Source organism: Agelaius phoeniceus (assembly GCF_051311805.1).
Source record: "Agelaius phoeniceus isolate bAgePho1 chromosome W unlocalized genomic scaffold, bAgePho1.hap1 SUPER_W_unloc_2, whole genome shotgun sequence".
Lineage (NCBI taxonomy): Eukaryota > Metazoa > Chordata > Aves > Passeriformes > Icteridae > Agelaius > Agelaius phoeniceus.
Window position 1 is genome coordinate 3744675 of NW_027509867.1, and position 21863 is coordinate 3766537.

Genomic DNA, 21863 nt, shown 5'->3' on the forward strand with positions numbered 1-21863 from the left:
TTGCTCAGGCCTTTGGTGAGCACAGAACACACCTAGGTAGAAAACCTTTGACTATACAGGATCTTTTGGATCCATTGTCCCCAAACAGGTCAATGGTGGCCCCATTGTAATGCCAAGTAACTAAGAGCAGCACAAATGACACAAAGAAAACATGGCCAAAGAGGAGAGGAGAGGCCCAATGAGGAAAGGATGTGGTGAGACACTGGCACATTGAGTGAGCTGCACTCCCATAATCCCTAGGCTAGCAGGTCCTGGTATCACGTTCTCCTCTTGGTTTATTTAAGTTTTATTTGTTTATTTACTTTTTTCATCATCAAAAATATATATAGTTAAAAATATGTCAAAAATTTTAAAGATACAATCAAAACACATTAATTCAAAACTACATCTAAAGATCAGAACATATGTACAGCTGTAACTATGAAGCCTAAGGCATCAATCCTATTCTTCAAACACTCTTCATGCAGGCAGCAGCTTCTTCCTGAGCTTGGAGGAAAGAGAGCTCTTCTGGATGGGAGGCGAGGACTTTGTGGGTGAGGGAACATCGGAAGTGTCTGGAGAAAACTTCTTGGTAAGACTGTAACCAGCCAGATCTGCAAAATGGAGACACAAAGTTTAACAGAGGCCACCATGCAAACCTAAAGCATCTGAAGCTCCATATTTCATGGGACACATTTCCTGCAAACTTCTAAACAGCTGCACAGGGAAACATGCTCCTGCTGGCAGACACTTGAGGCAGGCCAGGGCAAAACCCTGAGCCACTTGCCCAGAGCTAGCACAGGCACAGCCTGGCCTCTGGGCTGCCCTGGGACAGCAGGGAGCCCAGAGCCCTGTGCTCTCCAGGAATGGCTCAGCTGCACCTGCACCCTCCTGCTCCTCTGCCTGCCCCACAGCTCAGCAGCCCTGCAGCTCCAGGGGCACTGGCAGCAGCACAGCTCCTTGCAGGGCACATGCAGGGCACAGCTGTTCCCTGGCAATGTGCACAGCCTCTCTGGGCTGCCACAAGACCCTTCCTCCCAACAGAGACTGGCCCAGCTCCCCCCTCACCTCTGTGTGAGGCTGAGCCATGATTCCCTTCACCTTGTCCTCCATCTGGAGCTGCTCCAGGCCCCCCATGCCATGACTAGGAAGGGCAATGGAGAGAGCGGGGGCAGATGCAAACCCTTCCTTTGGATTTCATCTTTTTTGGCACAGCTAAAAAGGCAAATCCGGAGGTGTCCAACTCAGCGCTTCCTCAGCTTTCTGGAGAACATCTCGCCTTCACCAGCCCAGCATTTTGGAGAGGTTTTCCCGCACGTGTGCAGGCTTGCTGGCAGCACATTTCTTCAGCTGGGTGCCCATCACCTTGTAGAGGGCAGAGGCGAGCTTGGTGGCCACGGTGCGGACACTGGCGCTCCGCACGGGCAGCGCCTTGTTCTCCAGGAAGGACCAGAGCACAGGCAGGGCGTCGCGCTGGACGACTGCAGGGCTCCTGGCATGGACCCACTGCACAAGCACTGCCGGGACAGAGACACAGCTCCTTAGCCACAACCTCAATGCAAACAAGGATCTACCTCTGCTTTTGCTTCTGGCAAGCCTCTCTGGCCAAGATCAGCAAAATGGCACACAGAGCCCCTTGATCCAGAAACGGGCAAAGCAGCTGATCATCCTGGAAACAGAACCACCAACCCCTCAGGACTAATTGCTCCAACCAGAGCCTTGTCCCTGTGGCAGACTTCGCACATTTATTAAATTATTTCACAATCTCTTTCTGCATAAACAATGAACGAAATGTCCAACTGCCTTTTATTTCCATTAAGAACTTGTCTAAATCCACACTGAAGATTTGGAAATGCACCATAGAGAGGAAATGGAGAGATTTATAATAAAGGGTTGATTCCATTTTTGTAACTTTGATGTCAAGTTCCAAATGTCTAGTCTGGCTCTTCCCTGTGCTCAGTGGCACACAGCAAAGGGCAGGATTAGAACACACCTCAAAACTCCAGCCCACCAGAGATGGCTGCTCCTTGACAGCTGGATTAGAAACATCAGTGACCAGCTGGTGTCTTTGGCAGAATGCTTTTGGGGCTTCCAAGAAACAGCTGTTTCAAACCTCAGGGTGTCTTAGAGAATTACCCAGATCCCATTCCTGTGGCATTTGAGCATCTCCACATTTTATTGCCACTTCCCCTCCCAATGTTAATGGCATTTTTTCTTTTAATGTCCACTGAAATAGGGGCATAGAGAAAGAAAAATGCTACACAGGGGACTGAAATGCAACCAAAACACGAATGTTTTCTCATATTGTCTCTGAAATGTGCTCTCTGCCCATTTTCTGAACTGAACTATATCAAACACAGACAAAAATTTACTACCAACAGGCTTCTTGCATGGCAGATTTGGCTGAGAGACCAAAACCTGAATGGCTCTGGAGACCATTCTTATTTTCTGATCAGACAAAATGTTATCTAGCAGCCATTTAATATTCTGTGGTGGAAGAGACTTCATTTTCTCTGTGCTGTTTATCCACCAGCAGTCATCAACATTGAAAGAGCTCCTGCAAGTACCCAAAACCAATTTTGCTAAGCAGGAAAGGGTTATGGTACCCATTTTAAAATGGGAATTAATTTGAGTTTAAATGCAGTTAAAGACATCGGTGACTACTGAACGTGAGGAACAGCTGTCTGTTCCTACTAAATCTCAGAGACAACATCTGCTCTTTCTAAAGTAATCCTAATTTATGGTTAATTCCTTTATTTGAAAAAGAGATCAAAAGAACTGCTAAACTAAATTCCCTATTGCTGGAGATCTACTTTATTCAATTGCTCTTTAAAGGGCCTTTGACATTCCCAATCACCGAATGTGCCCTTTTGAGATTCCTAATGGAGACACAAAGTGTATTAAACCTTGCATTTAAAGATGTTGGCATAATTAGCAGTGGATTTAGCCCCAGGTAAAGCCAGGTGATCAATTCTCCTCTCTACTATATATTGAGATTATCCTTTTTCCATTCCTTGTCTCTTGCTGACATAGCAAGCTCCTCTGAGGAATCAATTATCAGCTGCATTTGTAGCATTTTGGACAGCGCTGGCACAGGCAGACACTGTTTGCACACCCTGAAAGGCTCAGTCCAAGCCACTTTGACAGCACAGGCAGGGAGCCTCAGCCCTCTGCTTCTGTCCCTGTGCCCCAGAGGCTGCCTTGCACTAAACCCCTGCCTCTGATGCCTCTGTTGAGTTTTGACCTAAGCTGTGACCCCCAGGCTCTGCACGGTTCAGCCTCAAAACTTTCCAACAGAAAAACAAGAATTTTGTGAGGACAGAACAAACTGATGCCCTGAAACAGCATTTGTCACCATTTCCCCTCAAAGATCACAGATGTCCCTGAGCTTCCCAGAGAGGAACCAGCTGGGGTATTTTCAGCCCCTCCCTTTGCTGGAGGTGGTTCTGAGATGCCCCAGTGAGAGCTCAGCCCCGAGGCCGAGCGCTGCCCCCATCTCAGATGCTGCCCAGCTCTGCAGCAGCCAGGGAAATCCTGCCAAATCCACCTGCCTGGGCTATTGGGCAGCAGGGACAAGCTCAGCACCTCCTGATGAGGAGGAGCTGCTCTGCTGTCTGTTCACAGGCATTCCCTGTCAATACTCCCTGGGCAGAGCTCTTGGCTCAGAAGGGGAGGCCATACCTGTGATACACTCGGTGACATCCAGCAGAGCTTGGCCACTCAGGTGATTCCATTGGTAGCTGAACTCTTTCAGCAGTGACACTTGATCTACAAGGGAAACACATGGTTCTGCTCACTTTTCTCAGGTCATAGGAGAAAGGACAGTGAGGAGGGAAAGGGCAGGGCCAACCCCATTTATAAAATAAAGTACATTTCTGTGGATTTTTGAATCCTTTTCTTCTTTCCTTCCAGCCTGCTTGGCAGGGTTTAAAATTCCAAAAGAAAAGCTCTCCTTTCACATTTGTAAATCCAAACTTGTCTGCTGTAGCAGGAGCTATGTTAAAACATTTCACATCAGGGACCTCAAGAGTTCAGTCACATGGAAGCAGTGAAAAGGTTTTGCATCCCAGAGCAAAAAGGAAGAAGCCCATACTTGGGTCACAGAAAGGCACTGAGTCAGGCAGTTCCTGAGTTTACAGAGCAGCTGGGGAGGAGAAAGTGGAAACTCCTCTTGAAGACCTGCCTCTTCAACACTCCTTTTTTCAGGCATATTTCCCCAGTGAGCATTCTCAGAGCTGACATAAATCTGTGTGGCAAAGGAATTTAGAGCAGCCCTTGCCTATGTAGTTAATTGCTGTGGCCATCTTGCCCCATGCAAAACAACATGTGGAACAAGGCATCATTGACAGCTGGGTTTATACCTGTTTGTTGTAAAGAAATGAACTTGGTGAATCATAAGCTCCCCTTTGAACATGGAAGACAAAGAAGAAAAGTGGAAGATAGGCAGCTGATGCCTCTAATGTAGAGCCTCCCAGGTGGCTGCTCTGCAGAGGCTCTGATGGGCCAGTGTCCCTTCATGACAACAGCAAAGCTGTTCATTTGGGAAGTCAGACAGGGCCCAAGCACACTCCAAACCCCCTTTGCCTCTGAACTGTAGCAAAGCTGTAGCCCAGGACTTGCTCTTCAGACAAGCAGCACAGAGCCAAGGGCTCCTGGGACTGTTGGGAAATGCTGCTGCACATTCCAGCCTGTTGGGGATGGTGCATAAGGACTGCAGCTGCACAGCTTCTGGTGGGTGTCAGCTGCAGTGTTCCACAGACAAGAGCAGCTGTCATGGCACTCAGCGCTCTCTTGTGCAGGAGAGACAGAGATGCAGTTGAGGAGAGTCCCTGCCAGGGCTCAGCCTTACCCAAATGAGCAATGGATTCTTCCAGTGCTTTCACAGCTGCAGCACGAACCCTGGGATCCTTTGAGTTCAGGTTCTTTGTTATTCCTTCCACCAAACCAATGATCACTGGGTTCAAGGCATCTTTCAGGACTCCTGTGATTTCAGCCAGCACATCCAGCGCCCTCTGCTTCACTTTCTTGTGGCTGTCAGATATCCTCAGGACAAAATAATCAAAAATCTGTGAAGAGAACAAGCAACATGAAAGCTGGATTCAAATGTCCTTGTCTGAAGAGTGGCTGTCGCAGTCAGCAATGTCAAAGACGAAAGTGATCCTTTCTGTCAGGTCAGCACTCGCTTGCACAATTTCACTGTTTTCCTGTGGGCCACTCACTGGAATGGTGGTGCAACCTCATGCTGGTTGAAAGATTTTCTTCTGTTTTTAAGAGTTTGGGCTGGGGACAGAGTAGCCCCTATGGTATTTCTCTCCATCTCTAAATCATTAAATCAATTCCATTTATTAATGCTAAAGAGTACCTTTGCTTTGAATGGAAGCAGATGTTTACAATGCCTGGTTTTCTATACAGTTGCCTCAAGTACTGAGGGCAGTTATGATTTTGCCAAAACTTTGGCTGGAGGAGACTTAAGTTTTATTTTGTCTCAGAGCCAGAGTCTGGAGAAGTGCAGGGCTCTGGTCAACTCTTCCAGGATCCAGACCATTTCTCTAAGTAACATGTGGACTTCTGAAATGGAATGTGCTGTACAGCTCTCATTAGAGCAGGTTCAGTCCCTTGACAGCCACATTATCAGGCACCTTTTCCTGGAAAAAGGGAAAAAGCAGCTACTGGGAGGAGAAGGCAGAGATGAGTCCTTAGCTGTTTCCATCCTTTTCCAAAGAGAAAAAAAGACCCCCCAAGAAGGGTGAGCACTGTCCTTACCAAGAGGAATAGGAACAAGGATGGAAATGAGTAGCCAGAGCTGTGCCTGTGTAAGACAAGAAGGAGTATATAGAAGTGTTGTTTTTGAAAAGCCAACTGGGTTTAAACCAACCCAGCCTGATACTTCTCTTCCCTATGCAAACCCATTTTTGGTCTAGAGAACAATTGCCATGCTTTCAGGGGCTGGATTTCCTTCACTTAACCCAACTGGGAGTAGGAGACAGCAGCAGTTACACCAGCAGAAAATTCTGCCATCATCTGATGAACAGCATCAATAGGCACCTGCCAGGCAAATACAGCTGGACTGAAATAACTTGTCCTGAAGCCTGGACCTGAATTACATTTGTCTGGGTAAGAGGGACCAGCATGTCCCAAACAGCCAGGACAGAGTGCCAAGACACACTGAATTAACTTTGCTGCTACAGGCTTAGGAAAGGAGCTAAAGGAAAGGAGCAGTGAAGATACCCTACGTACTTGGACAATGTTGGTGGAGATGAGCTGGGGGCTGGTTTTGCACAGGTCTTGGAGGAGTTCCACTCCTTCCATCCTTGTCTGAAACCCCTTGGCTTCCAGGAGATGGTAAAGCTTCTGCAGCAGCTCCGTTTCTTCCACAGCTGGAGGTGACGTGACCTGGGCTTTTGCACGGTGTAGGAGGTGGCCATCAGAGAGAGATTTCACCCTGGAAAATAAAACCAAATGAGGACCTGTTGGTGATAATTATTGTAGCATGGCATCCCCGTCGTGGAAATAATTAGCATTGACTCCATGATTCCAGAAAGCTGAGGCTGATCAATCACTTTATTACACTATACTATACTATACTATACTATACTATACTATACTATACTATACTATACTATACTATACTATACTATACAGAAACTCATCACCCTTACAGACAGTCTGATACAGACAGACCAGATTAGTCAATTGAATCCAAAACACCATCACCAGTAGCCAATTAAGAAATTACCCTTTAGTAAACAAATCTCTATAACACATTCCACATGTTCACAACAACAGGCGCAGCAAGGGCAGATAAGAATTGTTTCTGATTCTTTTCTCTGATCTTCTCACAGCCTTCCCCAGGACAATGCCTGGGAAAGTTGTGCCTGCTGCTCTCTATGGAGAGAGCTGCAGCCACAGACAATACCTTCAGTTAATTGTGAGCAAAACATCTTGAGCAGCTTTCCTATTATGTGATTTCAAGCTGGAAAGTCATGAGGGTCTGAAGAACAATGTGGACCTCATGACAATGATTACCGGAGACAATCTGCAAGTAATGTTCTTGCCAGAGCTCACTGAGGAAAACCAAGGATGAGATGCATCTGATCTATCTTCAGATGGCTGCCAGGGCACACAGGTCACATTGCTTTGTGGAGAAAGAGAGACACTGCTTCCAAGTCTAAATGCTTCCTCATAAGGGACATGTGTGTCTTAGAATAAGGAAACTCATCACTCTGGAGAAGTGTCTCTACACCAGGCATGACAATCTGGAAAAGTAGCTCAGATGCATCTGAACAGATAAACAGGGCTATATTTGAAGGATTCAGAAAATCAGTAAGAGAGATAAAAATGGAAGCCAGACATCCCAGAACTACACTCACATTTCATTTGCTTCCCTAGAGCCTAGATGCACAGGTTAACAAACCCACTGGGAACAATTCTCCTGATCAACCTGTCTCTTCCATGAGCACGGGAAGATGCTAGCTGTGCTACTGAGGCATGTGGTCACTTTCCTGCCACTGCTGAACAGGACAGAGCTAAATTCTGTTATCAGAGGAGAACAGGTACAAGCAGCTCTGCAACTGCCATGAAAGAGACAGCAAGGAGCAATTCCTGTCTTAAATGCTGATTGCAGCACAGGGGGAAATAAACCAAACATGCTGTCCATCAAGCAAATTACATGAAGGACAGGAATATCAAGACAAAAAGTCCACATTGAGACACCTGTTGGCTGAAGTTGTTCAGGAATTGCCTTGCTCCTTACTACTCAAACTTGATACTGTTTGAGTGTAAGAAAACCATGATTCAGCCAGACCAAACCACATGGATGAGAACTGCATCTTTGTGGAATGGCATCTTGCTTCCAGACTGAGATTTCTCATCAAAACACCCATCTGAAAAAGACTCCACTCAGATGAAAAAAAAGCCCTGTTTGAATTTACTTGTCTGAAATCAGGCAGCAGAAACTTGGCCCTCTCCCAGCCTCCACAACACTGCCCTTGCCACTGCACTGCATTGTCTGAGCTGCAACCAATGGGTGTCTTTTTGTCTCTCCATTTTTGTGGAAACCCCTCCAGAGAAGTTGTGTTCAGCACAATGCAGAAGTAGACATTTTTTATCCTAGAGCATTTGTAGGGAAAGGAAACAATCTCTGGCATTGGTCATCTCTGCCAGAAAGTTTTTCCTGAGGAAGAGACATGTAAAGCTTGTCATGTGCTTTGTCTCATCTAACAAAAGTGCTCAGTACCATTTGCTAGAAGACAACGTGGCCTGGGGCTTCTTTGGGCCACCGTTCCTCTCCTTCACCGGCTCCTTGACAGATGGGCCTTCAGCCTTCTGGTTTGCCATCCCCTACAAAGACATAGAGAAACCCCATCAATCTTTGGAGTATAAAATTGGAAATTCCCTGTTGAAAACACAAGTTAGAACCAGGATCACTGCTACCAAGGCTTAGGGAAACATTTCCTAACTTACAGATGGAAACAGACCAGAGATTCAGTGATGCCAACTCTTTGTTTTCAGTAGCCCAAGGCAGGTTATGGGTGCTACCACACTGAGCAGCAATCTAAAATCCCAAATTCCTTAGTCTTGAGCATAAATAGGAATAATGCAAACTGGCAGGCAATGAGTGTTTGTGAAGGAAGCAGCAGAACAAACTGGACTCTTTGGGGGTTGGCCCATTGTGTTGGAAGTCGATTTGGTTCAACACTCACTCTCCCTGTGCCTGCACAAAGGCAGGCTCCCTTCTGTAATGTCGATAGAAAAATCCCATCAAACAAACAAAGGATTTTCCACTGGATGCTGCTGAATTCACCAAGCTTCTTCCAGCTCCACAGGGCTTGACAGCAGGGCAGCATTCCCAAAAGACAGACAGTAATTGAAGTAACTAGGATTGACTTGGACATCTTTTGTGTATTTGCAAATTTTCTTGGTACTACTACTTCCAGTGTCCTTTGCAAAGACTCTGTTATCTTCAGGAGCACAATTCTCACTTAATTCCTTTACAGGGGCAGAGTAGGGAGAGCCTGGTGGGGGCTTACACTTAAATGTAAACCCATTTTCTCCTCTTTCCCTTTCCTCTTTGTGACCGATATTGAAAATATTCAAAACCCCACTTTTTCCCTAATAATATCAATTCCTTTGTGATCTGCAGATGAACAGGCTGAGGATTAACAGCTCATTCCCAGGAGAAAAATGATTCAGCAGAAGAGGAATGAGCTAAAGACAGAGTGGGTATGTTTGATCTCATATTAGCAGCGGCAATACTTGCACAAAGGAGACATTTCTCCTGCCAAGCACTTACTTTCTTCTTGATTCTTGTCAGAATATCTTCCAGGTCACGGGTGGAAAGAGATTGTTCCAAAAGCTTTTTAAATTGTTGATGATTGAGCAACATCTTCACCATCTCCTGTCCATAATGCCTAAGGAAGGAAGGAAGGACAGAAGAAAGGAAGGAAGGAGGCAAAAAGGAAGGCAGGAAGGCATGAAGGAAGAAAGGAAACAAAAGAAAAGTGAACAAACACAGGAAGAGTGTTAACAGAAAAGGCTGATACCTTAAACTCATCAGGTGCAATCCTTGCACAAGAAGGCATTTCCTGCTCAGCAAAGAGGGAGATTTACCTCACTTGACACTGCACAGTGCTGTCAGCTGAACACAAGAGGCAAGAGGAGAATGTGGGGCAACAGAAAAATACCATTTCACTCTGAAACTGTGGGTGTGCTTCTGTGGCATCAAAGGATCTCAGGGAACAAGCAAAACACATCTGCTTTGTTGTCAGAGCCTATTAGCAGTGTCTTGCTGCCATTGCACAATAATTTGCCTTTCTTTAACTGGCAGGGAAGCCAGAACAAAACACCTCATGCATCCTATTGAGTATTCTATACTATGTGTTTGCACAGGGGCAGCTAGTTGCTCTGGTGTTCTTGGCAGCTATTCATGGGAATTTCATCATCAAAGGAAGGGGATTTTGGTGGTTTGGGTTGATTTTGCCACAGTTTTCTTCAAGAAGAAATGTGGAGTTCACTGAGCCACAGATAACAGCATTCTAGAAATCTGCAGAACAGGTTTAGAAAGACTGAATATGTTGGCTGAAGACCTCTGAAATATTTCTAGGAAAGTCTGAAGTTAATGAGAAATGGATGTTTGGGATCCTTCAGTGATGAACATTAGCCAACACTTTGGCTTTGTGTTGTGCACCTAAGGCCAAACAAAACTGTTGGACTGGCTGACCTGAGCTCTTTTGATCTCACTAAAGAATCCTTCAAGCCACAGGAAAAAGTTGGCAATGCTCCTTTTTGCTGGCCAACTTCGGGTTTCCCAGTACAGCCATTTGCCCAGGCAACACAGAGCAGTGGTCACAGTGCCAAGGCTGACAGAGCTCAAGAAGTGTTTGGACAATGCTCTCAAGCACATGGAGTGACTCTTGGGGTCATTGCACATGGCCAGGAGCTGGACTTGACCCCATCAGGGTCCCTTCCAACTCAGCATATTCCATTATTCACACCATGAGGAAACTTCATATTCCCTTTAGTTTCCACTCTTTTGTGGTTTCACCTTTATAGCCAGACACAAAACGGTTTTCCTGTTTTAGGAGGTGAAATGAAGATCATTACCTTGTGTCCTTGTGACAGTCCTGAGCAAGCTTCCCTGCCACGTGTGCCAGCCTCTCAGCCCTGGCTGTGCCTGCGAGCTTGGTGGCTCCAATTCTCTGCATCAGGGACAGGAGGAGTTCGGCCGCACGCTGCCGCACCGGGGCGTGGCGGCTGCTGCGGAGGAGAGAGCAAACCCTGGGCCACAGGGACCAGGAGCAGCAGCAGCACAGGCCTTGGCCAGAGCCTGCTCCCTGCCCTTGCTGGGGGAAGGAGCCTGGGCTCTCCCTGCACCTTCAGACACCTGCAGAAGGTTCTGTCCTCAGGTAAACACAAAGTTAGCATGGTACACAAGGCCTGCCTGCGCGGAAGAGGGAGGAATTCAGCCTCCCTGCACGGTCTGATACTCAATTTCTTTCTCAGTATTTATTCTGAGAAAGATTAAAGAAATAGGTGACATATGAATAATTTAGAAATTAAGGACAATTGATGCTGACCCATCAGAGGGCACCCAGTACACAGAGCTGCAGCAGGATTGAGGCTCTTTCCACCCATGTATCCCCAAATCTGCAGAACTTTGGAAAATAACAAATGCAGGGAAAACACATTGTGGGCCATGAAGTTGCAGAATATCCAGCAATGCAGCCTGTTTCTTCTGTGAGGCTTGGAAATGGATCCATCTGAATGTTCTTCCCTATTCCAAAGCTGGGGAAAGGGTGGCAGGCAGTTTAGCCAGGCTGTCCTGTTCTAGAGAGTGTCTCTTGGGAACTATCACCAACATTTAAGGCAGCATTTGCTTCAACTGTCCCATGGCACTCGGCCTGTGAAGGTGCCTTTAGAGTGATTCATCATCTCAAGGCTAACACGAAACATCAGTTTGAATGGAAAGTAGAGCTCTAAGGCCAGGACAGTCATACAAGGCTCCTTTGGCAGGAGCTGCCCCTGCTGTGCAGGCTGTGCCACACCCAGCAGATTGTCCCCCATGTGCTCCATGCCCCAGCAAGGACCCTCCTCATTTCTCAAGTTAATGGCATCATGAGGATAGGTGGTTTTCCCCAGGGCCTCTGTGGTTAGTGCTGTGAAATACCAAACACTGCCCACAGCTGCAATTGCAATTGTCCCTCTTCCCACAAAAGCACAAGGCTCTATCCTTGGCCCTTGCAGGCACTTTCCCTTCCCCACCAGTCACCATATCTAGGAAAATCTGACAGACTGGGAGAACTCCAGGAAGCAGCAGGAAGCTGAGTCAGAGGAGCTTTAGTTTGGATATCAGGAAAAAGGGTTTTTCACCCAGAGGGTGGCTGGGCACTGGAACAGGCTCCCCAGGGCAGTGGTCACAGTGGTGACAGGGTTGAAGAAGCATTTGGACAACAATCTCAGGCACTTGGTGTGACCCTTGGGCTGTTCTGTGCAAGGCCAGGAGCTGGACTTGATGGTCCTGATGGGCCCCTTCCGACTCCCCATATTCTACAGTTCTGTGATTCTGAGAACTAATAATAGGCTGCAGGAGGGCAGAAATAGGTGACAAGAGGAAAGAAGTGAGGGTGGTCGGAGAAACAAGTCACTGAGTCCACAGAAGATGCAGGATACAGGACCCTTCCCTCCCACCATTCCCATTCTCTGTCTCATCCCTTCTCCCTCCCACACACACAAAGGTGAAGAACATCACTAAAAGAAGAAGAACCTACTTGACTCCCATGTCCATGAGAGCAGCCATTGCTCGTGCAGGAGTCACATTCTCCACCATGATCCCCAGGGTCTGACTGGCTGCTTTCTGAACAAATTCTGGCGAGTTGGACACCATCTGGAGAAGGACCCGAGCAACCTCATCCACCTCAGAGTCCATGTCCTTCTTCAAGGTCACAAAGAGCTCTCCCAGAGTGACAATGGCAGAGTAGGACACCTTGGAACGGAGGTTGGTCACCTGGGGAAGTCATGAGGGGAAGTATAAGAATCACCTTGAAAAGAAAACCAGTTACCTTCAACAGAAGTCCCAGGAAATGACAACACATCCCACTGTGTCCAGAGGAACATACAAGTACAAGAAGAGCAGGAGAGCACAAGCACAGAAAGGCACTTACTCTGGCACCAATTTCTGGCCTCAGACCTGCTAACTGCAGGCCTAAAAAAAATTTGACCAAAGTGTTCTACTTAACCCTTCTAAAATGTCCACAGCTTTGATTTTAGGCCCTTTTACTAGAAAATTAAAACAAGAGCTGCTTTCAGATCATAAAGGCACAAGTCATAAAGATTAAAGAGTCAGGTGCTCCTGTTCAAAAAAGCAACACCAGCAGCTGAAGCACTCAGATAGGAAACAGAAAACACAGGCTCTGGTCTACAGAATAATTTGCAGTGTTGAATTACAGTTTGGGCAGAGATTGGGAGTCTGGAAAATAATGTTATTAGTGTCTCAGTTTCTGCCTTTGCACATTGCATTATAAAGGCACCACAATCAAAGATGAGTGTCAGATACCTGACCTGCCAGTAGATACAGCTGCATGTGCCCACAGATCCTACAGATAGCTGACAGACATTAGAAATATCAGGTCTAAAACCAGAAATGAAGGCAGACCTTGAGCACACATGGAGATGAGCAAGCACATACCTACTCTACACACCGTGTATGAAGTATGGAGGACAATTCAGAACAATGTTCTCACCTCGCTGGTAACTGCCAAGCAAATGTCACGAAGTCTACAAAGCAGGACCTCTGAATGGGACCCAGCCAGGTGTTTGATGGTGAAGAGTCCCTTCTCCTTCAGCTCCCTGAAAGGCAGAAGATTGATTTTTCTCTCCACCAAGGCAGCACCCTCTGAAATGACCAGGCTGGCAGCTCAGTTGAACAATGGGAGGTGCTTTTCAAGGAGTGCTTATTGAAATCCTGGAACGTGTTGCCCCAGGATGCTGTGGCTGTCAAAAGCATTCACAAACCCAAGAGGCAAAGAGAGGGGTTTCAGAGTGGCCATTTAAGAAGACAGCCCTTCTGAAATCTCTGGCACATGAGGCCCCTCTGTCACTGCTTCCTAGAAGCTGTGAGACCGGGCCATGCTGCTGTTTCTTGTCACCTCTCTGTACCTGTCCCTGAGGCACAGTGCCACCGGGCTGTTATTGGGGCATTTTCCTTCTTTGTCAGCCCCAGCAGGCATTCAGCAGGGAGAGTCTGCACTGCCACTCTGGAGCTGAGTTTCCACTCTACAATCTCAGCCTCTCTGTCACCCCCTCCACTCCACCTCACACATTCCCCAAAAAAGCAGCAGGATGACCCAGGAGATTCCACCCCTGGGCAAACTCTGGGCAAACTCTGGCTTTTCCCAAAACCCCCTACCTAAAACAACCCCCACAACAGCAACAAGTGATTTAAAAGGTGCAAACAACTCTGTCTCTGAGCACTTGCTTTGTGCAAGCCCTCAGCTACAGGAAGGTCTGTGAGGCATCAGGGCTGCAGCCCAGGGCTGGTGACCGATCCCACAGGCACCCCTGAGTGCCATCCAGACCCCCCACACCTGCAGAAGCTCTCTGCACCTCACAGGGCACCAAAGAGAAATGGGGAAGAGAAAGCAGAAGTGAAAGGGCAAAACAAAGGTGATTCCACAAGGAGATGCATCATGGCAGATTTTTCATGCTTATCCCGGTGTGAATGGAGTCCTTACCCCTGTGTGAATGAAGCATCCACCAGGGAGTGATAAAAAAAGACATCAAAAAGAAAACCAGTATCAGCTAAAATTTGTAGGGTTATCAACTCTGGACCTCCTTCTGCCTGTGTATAATTTTGGGACACATTGGGAGTATTGGCAAAACATCTCAGGTCCATATGAAGCAGTGAGAGGTAAAAAGTTGAATTCCAAAAGTGCAAGATTCCTAGAGGGTTTTCTTTCTTTTTCCTTCTCTTCTGCCATGAGCCCTTCAGGAGTAATGGCAGGCTGAGGGACTTGAAAGCACAACTCAGTCCATTTCTCAGAAAAAGGAACTCCCTGGAGCTGCTTCTGGGACTCCCATGCAGGAGGTCACAGGGAGACCCTGTCACCTGCCATTGCTGTCAGCAGTGGGAGCAGAGAGGAATCTTACTCAGTCCCACTGGGCCAGTGGCCCAAGGCACCCAAATCTCTACACTCAAAACTGCTGCCATCCTGCTTCTGCCTTCAGCCAGCAAATCATCTCCTTCCAGAGCTTTCTCTCTTCCCTCAAGGTTTCCTTTGCAGCTCCATGGAGCAGCAGGCAAAGCGAGGAAACAGCACGGACCTGCTGCAGCTGCAGCACTGCTGCAGAGCAAGGCCAAGAAAAGGCTGCTCTCCAGTCTTCATCCTCTCCCTGCTCTGCAGGGGTTTCACCAGTGCCCTTTGGCCCTCTGGGCTCTCGGGGCTCCGAGGCACGAGCAAGACACGCTTCTGACCGACCTTAACGCCGAGAGGGACACAGAGGGAACGGGGCCTTTCTTACCAGTCATCGCTGCCCAGCAAGGAGAATGCCTCCTGCAAGGACTGCTGTGGGTCTGAAGAGGCTCTGTCCTTCTGCCCACGCCCACGGAGCGGCTCCTCTCGGCGCTTGGCACCAGGGGCCGTCTGCGAGGTCACTGTGAGGAGAGGGTCGGCCATGGGCGCTGCAGCCCCGGGCAAGGCCCCGCCATGGAGCGGCCTCAGCCCCATCTCCCAGCCAGGGCTCCGTGTGCTACAAACTGGCGCTGGCTCAGAGGCCTCCCTGCTGTCTGGCTCCTGGGGCTCCTTGCTTGCTCCCAGCCTCCCCCAGCTGGGCCCAGCTCCGGGCTGAAGCTGACAATTGCCTCGCAGCGCCAGCTCCCAAGTGCCACAGGTGCCCAGATAGTGAGTGAACAACTGATCGTGGTGGTTCTCATACGAGCACAGTGAGCACAGCCTGGCAGACTGCCCTGCAGCTCATCCCTGCAGTCCCAGCTGCCTCCTGGCACCAGTGCTGTAGTTTGGACTCTCAGGATGGGCAAAAGCCAGAGCTGAGGCCTTTACCACTACTTTATTCAGCTCAACTTTCCAATGGATCTCTAAGAACCAACTGCTCCAGTACTTCCAAGCTGGAGTCACTCAAAAGTAGATTTGCTGTTCACTCTCAGGACAGACTATGGAGCCAAGATCCCAGCAGTGCTGGCTGAGGCAGGAGGCAGTTTGTGCTCCTTGTGCAAGGACAAACCCGTGTGGAAAAAGCTGCCACGGAGCAGGCTTACCTGAGGAGCTGTGCGGGAAGCTGCCATCCCCATGGATGATGGGTGTATTGGGCAGTAAGGGAACGTTGTCCTGCTTCCTCACGACCTCCTTCTTCAAGGCACCACCAGGGTGTGTTCTCTGCACTCTAGAAGCTGTGCCATCAACAGGTGGTAGGCTAAAGGCTGCAGGGACCAAAGAGGAGCTTGTAAGGGGAGAATGCTGGACAGGGCGATGATGGAAAGGGCCAGAAAACTTGCTGGAGCTGCGTAACATCTCTTTGTTATCCCAAAGAACTTCAAGTATAACAATGAAATACCACTTTATACCAAGTATAACACTAACATGGGACAATGAGCACAGAGTCCTAGAAGATTTTGGGTTGGAAGGCACCTTTAAGCACTATCTAGTCCAACTCCTGTGAGCAGGGACATCTTCATCCTGATCAGGTTCCTCAGAGCCCCATGTAAGATGGCCTTGAACACCTTCAAGGATGGACCAACAACAGCTTCTCTGGGAAAACCCTTCCAGCTTTTCATTCCCTTCATTATAAAAAAAATTCTCCCTTATGTCTAATCTAAATCTACCCTATTCTAGCTTAAAGCCAAACTGCAGTGATGCTTTCCCTAAGAAACAAGGAAACCCAGCATTGCTTTGCCTTTGTTCTCCTGTTGCAGAGGCTGGCAGGGGCAGTTGCCAAAGCAAAGTGCAGATAACCTTGGGTGCTGGCCTCGGGCTGAGTGCTGCCTCCTCAGGGCCCCGCTGCCGCCCTCGGGCAGCGCTCACAGCCCTGCAGGCAGAGCCCCTCAGCCGGGATTCAGTCGGGAACGCTGCTGCCTCCTGGGGCTACAGCAGAAGCCCTGGCTGGGGCTTCAGCACAGCTCTACAGTGCCAGCTCCTCAGCAGGGAGTGGCAGGAGAAGGATCTCTGGTGTCTTCATTACAAGGAGCTGAATTTTGTTTCTTCCAGGCTGCACCCCAGTTGAAAAGCATTCTTTTGGACTCCCCTTCCCTGGAGGCTGCTCTCCAGGAGAGAGTCTGAAGCCCCAGTGTACTTTGCAAGACAGAGTTTTCTACTCTAAAAGACTTTAGAGGTCAAGGGAGGAAGCTGATATTCTGTTACTGACTCAGTGAGGTCATGGGCAAGACACTTCATGCCTCTGTATTTTCCTTTGAGAAACAGAATTAAATCCCAAGCAAGCTTCCACTCAGATGCAAGCAGAACTCCCCAGTCTGATTGCAACGCTGTGCAAAGGGCAAGCAAGTGGTCAAAAAGGACCACCACAAGTGTAGCCACCACTTACTTGCTTCAGCTGCATCCCCAGGCTCGACTGTCTCAGGAATAGGCTGCAAGGATGTTTTCCTTTGTCTCCTATTCTTCATCTCTCTCTCGAAAAGCTCTGCGTCCTTCTGCTCCAAGTTCTTTTGAGCCAACATGCACAAAGCAGCACGGATCTGGGTGCAATGGAAATACATCATAGACTGCAAGCAGAGACACACAAACCACACACAACATCTCATCAGGAGCACAGAGTCCACAGAGTGCCATAGGCTTCAATGCAGCTCCATCCACATTCCAATAGTTTCAGAGGAATGTCTCCTGTCCTCACCTTGGCCATTACACACAGTGAGGGGGAACACTTCAGTGCCACAACCTTCCACTGCTGCAACTGCAACCTATGTCAGGAAGCCCTGCTTGAAGCATCAAAGTCATAGGAGTGCTCCAAGACACAGGAAGAGCTGACATGGCCAGTGAGCAGGCAGTTCAGTTCCTACAGGCCATGGCAGGAGAATAAAAACCATGTGCAATACCCAGCAAGGAGGGCTAATGAGCTGTTGCTTAACACTCATGGCCAGGAATTGCAGCTGTTTCTCACTTCCTGGCTTCTGAACAACTCAGCTCTGAAGGGCTCTGAAGGACTTGGTCTCTCAGATCAGGAGATCAAAAGGAAGAGTCATGTGAAAACAAGTTGCAGAAACACTGATGATAATGAGCAGAAAACTTGAGAATGAGAGGGCTGTGAGATACAGCCACAAAGGTAACCAGGAAAAATCAACCTCTCCCATTTTCTTTTGCAGCCTTGCTTACACCCAACATTAGAATCTTTGCTTCTTTGCTTCCAAGGGTGCACTTTGCCCATGTGCACTGATGTGTAGCTTGCTCTGCCATTCAGAACTTCTCTAAAACAGCCTTTGCACATAAAGAATGCTTCTGGCATGACCTTAGCACCATCTCCAAACCAGGGACCTTGGCACCACTGGAAATAGCCAAGCAATGGTTCTGTAGCTGTCCAATATATTCCCAAGGGAATCCCCATCCCCCAAGAGTGGCAGATGATGATTTTCAGTGACATTTTGGGCCAAGCACTAAACAGCCACTGGAAAGGAAGTCTGCTCATCCCTGTCCTTATCCCTTACCTTTCCAAAGCCATCCCTCAGCTCTTTGTCCCTCGTTAGACCAGGACTGGTGGGATGATCTGTCTCCTTGGCCTGGCTCAGTGGGCGGCCTGGGAATGGAAGCAAAGCTTTGTGTCAATCTCTGGCAGACTTCAAGCCCCCAAAAATGCAATGCTGGGCAACAGGCAAGACAGGTTCCAGAGTGCAGAGCTCTCAAGACACAGAGATTGTGACTGAGAGCAGCAAGGTACAATGCCTGGACCCTCTCCCAAGGGAAGGGCTACTGGCAGCAGACACGACATGGCTCTGTTGGCCAGCAGACTGAAACCTGCTGCATGGTGAAGGCCTCAGCCCCTGCAGGCTGGAGAGCCTCTGTGTCTGATAGAGAAGGGCAGAGACAGAGATTGCTCTTGACAGAGATTCTTTTCTGCCCTTTTTCATGCTGATTTTAGTAAACATCATCTTTCCAGTTCCTGAAAGAAGCCCCAGGTTCTAATACCTGCATGCATTTAGATCAACATTGTCTTCTTTTTGTTGGAATATTTTAGAGGACATTCAAAGAAAATCTGAGCATTGCAGGAGTGTTACCCAAATGTGAACTGTGTTCTTGACACTAGATATTTCATTTTCCCCAAGGATTTTCATTCTAAACTGTATGAGCTTGGGCCACTTTTGGGCCAGCCTGACTAAAGGCTGATTTTCTGTCACAGACATCTTTTATGAAAAATCCTTTCCTTAGGATTTTTCCTCCTCAGAAGCTGAGAGGCCTCAGGAACAAAATGTAAACAATGGTTATCTGCTGCTGTGGAATGCAACAGGTGGATCTGTGATGGGTCCATGTTGGTTGTTTCTAATTAATGGCCAATCACAGTCAGCTGGCTCGGACACAGAGGAAATCCTTCTGAGGAAATCCTTTCTTCTTTTAGTATAGTTTTTCTTCTATTCCTTTAGTATATTTTTAATGTAATATATATCATAAAATAATAAATCAAGCCTTCTGAACAATGGAGTCAAATCCCCATCTCTTCCCTCAACCTGAGACCCCTGTGAACACCATCATAATTTTCTAGTTGCAATTCTATACAACAGCTTCACAGAGGATAAATTAAGTGGCAACGCAGTAGAAAAAAAGCAATGTCTTAAATCAGGACTTTTTGCCCCTGCAGAATGGTCAGCATAATAAAAAAAAGGAGACTTAACTAGTGGCTCTTTCAAAGGAGGGCCTTGGAAGGTAAAAGCCTTTGGGATATTGGCAGGGAAACTACAGATCCCAAGGTAACCTCCTTGGGACCACTGCTGTCAGTCAGGCCAGCAAAATGGACACACAAAATAGAACAGAGGCCACCATGCAATCTAAAGCATCTGAAGCTCCATATTTCATGGGACACATTTCCTGCCAACTTCTAAACAGCTGCACAGGGAAACATGCTCCTGCTGGCAGACACTTGAGGCAGGCCAGGGCAAAACCCTGAGCCACTTGCCCAGAGCTAGCACAGGCACAGCCTGGCCTCTGGGCTGCCCTGGGACAGCAGGGAGCCCAGAGCCCTGTGCTCTCCAGGAATGGCTCAGCTGCACCTGCACCCTCCTGCTCCTCTGCCTGCCCCACAGCTCAGCAGCCCTGCAGCTCCAGGGGCACTGGCAGCAGCACAGCTCCTTGCAGGGGCACATGCAGGGCACAGCTGTTCCCTGGCAATGTGCACAGCCTCTCTGCGCTGCCACAGGACCCTTCCTGCTGCCAGCAAGCAGCCCAGCGCCCCCCTCCCCTCTGCCCTTGTCCTCCCTGGCAGTGCCCCTGGGGCCTGCGCGGCTCCGCGGCCTCTGCCGGGGCTCCTGGGCCCAGGCCCCTGAGCCACCCCGGAGCCCCAACCTCCATTCCCAATGCCGGGCTGCGGCACAGGAGGCTCCAAGCCCAACAGGTCAGCCAGTTCCCTTGGGAACAGAGCCATCCCAGCTCCTATCTTGCACCAAGAGCTCTTTCCCTTCTTCCTCTGGGTGTTTGCTGTAGGCTCAGAAGAAGCTGACATTCAGGTACAAGAGAAGAAGTGAGTTAATTGAACTCATGCCTTTACAATCAACCCATCTAATGGGTGAGGAATTCAAAGCATATTTTAGTTACTGAAAAGATTGCTTGTTTTTTTTATTTTTCATGAAATGAGCATCAGTTTAATTTCTCTGAACAATATGGAGCTGGCAAGCCAAGAGAGAAGGGCTCTACTAGTTCATGTGGTGCCCATTGCCTCCCCACTACTACAGGACCCCTTTCCTTCCAAACAGTTGGAAATTCACTGTGCTCTCTAGAATCTGACACTGGCAAGGAAGTAATTGTTTTCAAAAGTAATTTTCAAGGCCTTTGTTTCTGTAGGTCCCACTGAATTCCAGGTCAGGTTTTGCATTTCTGGGATTTTATATTACTCTTTACAACAAAAGAAGTGCTGGGACACAAACAATGGCACCACGTTTTAGATGCAAAAGAAGCTTTGCTTTCTCCATTAGATGTGCCCAGTATTCTGTGAGCCTGGCTTTGTAGGGAACAAAGTGTTCATCCCAAAGTTCCATTTTTGCTCTACTTACTTGTTTCAGGGGTTTATTATCCCCTGCTGTCTTTTCAGCAGAGACACTCAAACACAACATAAACATGACCTGCCTCAAAACATTTCTGATCTTGGCTAATACTGTCAACTCAAAATATTCCTAATGGAAATAGCAGAGGGTAGGTCATTTTGAAATACTCTCCAACAGAGCAGTTAGAATTAAGAGAACTAGTTCTTTACATGGCTACACAGAGAATAAAATCATATGGCAGCCAAGGAGGATGAGTGTCTTAAACCTGGATTCCTTCACCCTGACCACTGCCGTGGTCAGTAATAAAAGTGAGACAGGTAAGGTTTAATGAGATAGGTCATTTCTAGTCCAGAATTGATCCAGCAAAAATGTCACCTTACTTAGTGAGCATTAAGCACTCCAGCTGCATATCAGCAAGTAAAGAGTCATTCCAAAGGGGCCATAGCCAGGATTTGGCAGAACTAACCCTGATCCCCAAAGGAACCAGGGGATCTGATCCCTTTTTCTGCATCAGCAGAATTATTTCTCCAAGTCTCATCTCTCCTATCATTACACACCCAGAGATGACACAGGAACAACAACAGTGTCATTGGGGCTTTCAACTTGAAAGCATTGCCTGACCCAGATGCACCAGGGACTGCATTTTGTCTGGCACAATTCCACTTGTCAGGGATCAGGCAAGGCAGGGACAGGGACAAGGCAGAAGGCATCTCCTGCCCCAGCCTCAGCCTGCAACACTGACACAGGCAGAGACAGCCAGGGAAGAGATTTGTCACTGTGAACCTGCCATGGGTGGCTGTGGGCTTGTGCTGTCACAGCATGACAAACTCACACCCTGCATAGGCTGCATCCATTTGGAAGGCTCTTTCTCCTTCATTGGAAAATTCAACAGGACTTTCTATCATAGGAAATTTCCAGATTTCTGCCAGTGCAAAACCAGGCAATGTCCATGAATCCTCTTCAGATCTCAAAGGGTTCGGCTCAGAAACTGCCCCAAGGAAAGGTTTTCTTCTTCAAAAGCAGGAGGAAGGAGTGGGAACATCTCTCATTTCATGATAAATGCTTTCTTTACCCTAATTGTGACACTAGAAAGGCTGCAGGAGATAAAAGGCATGTGCAGGATGGAGAGGAAGGTATCCTCTTCCAGCTCAGCATTTCAGGGGACAACAGGTACCACTCA

At 48.0% G+C, this 21863-nt stretch overlaps 1 protein-coding gene across 1 annotated transcript; it reads right to left on the bottom strand.

Annotated features, from left to right (window-relative positions):
- Positions 1–1260: 1260 nt before the first annotated feature.
- On the bottom strand, positions 1261–17343 carry LOC143692668 (TOG array regulator of axonemal microtubules protein 2-like). The gene is made up of 13 exons (XM_077172916.1): positions 17335–17343; positions 17029–17206; positions 15749–15910; positions 14995–15127; positions 13218–13323; positions 12246–12481; positions 10582–10734; positions 9272–9389; positions 8216–8319; positions 6217–6421; positions 4829–5045; positions 3661–3747; positions 1261–1460 (listed from the first exon to the last, which is right to left on the bottom strand). Exons 1-13 carry the CDS (start codon positions 17341–17343, stop codon positions 1261–1263), a joined length of 1908 nt encoding a protein of 635 aa, XP_077029031.1.
- Positions 17344–21863: the final 4520 nt, after the last annotated feature.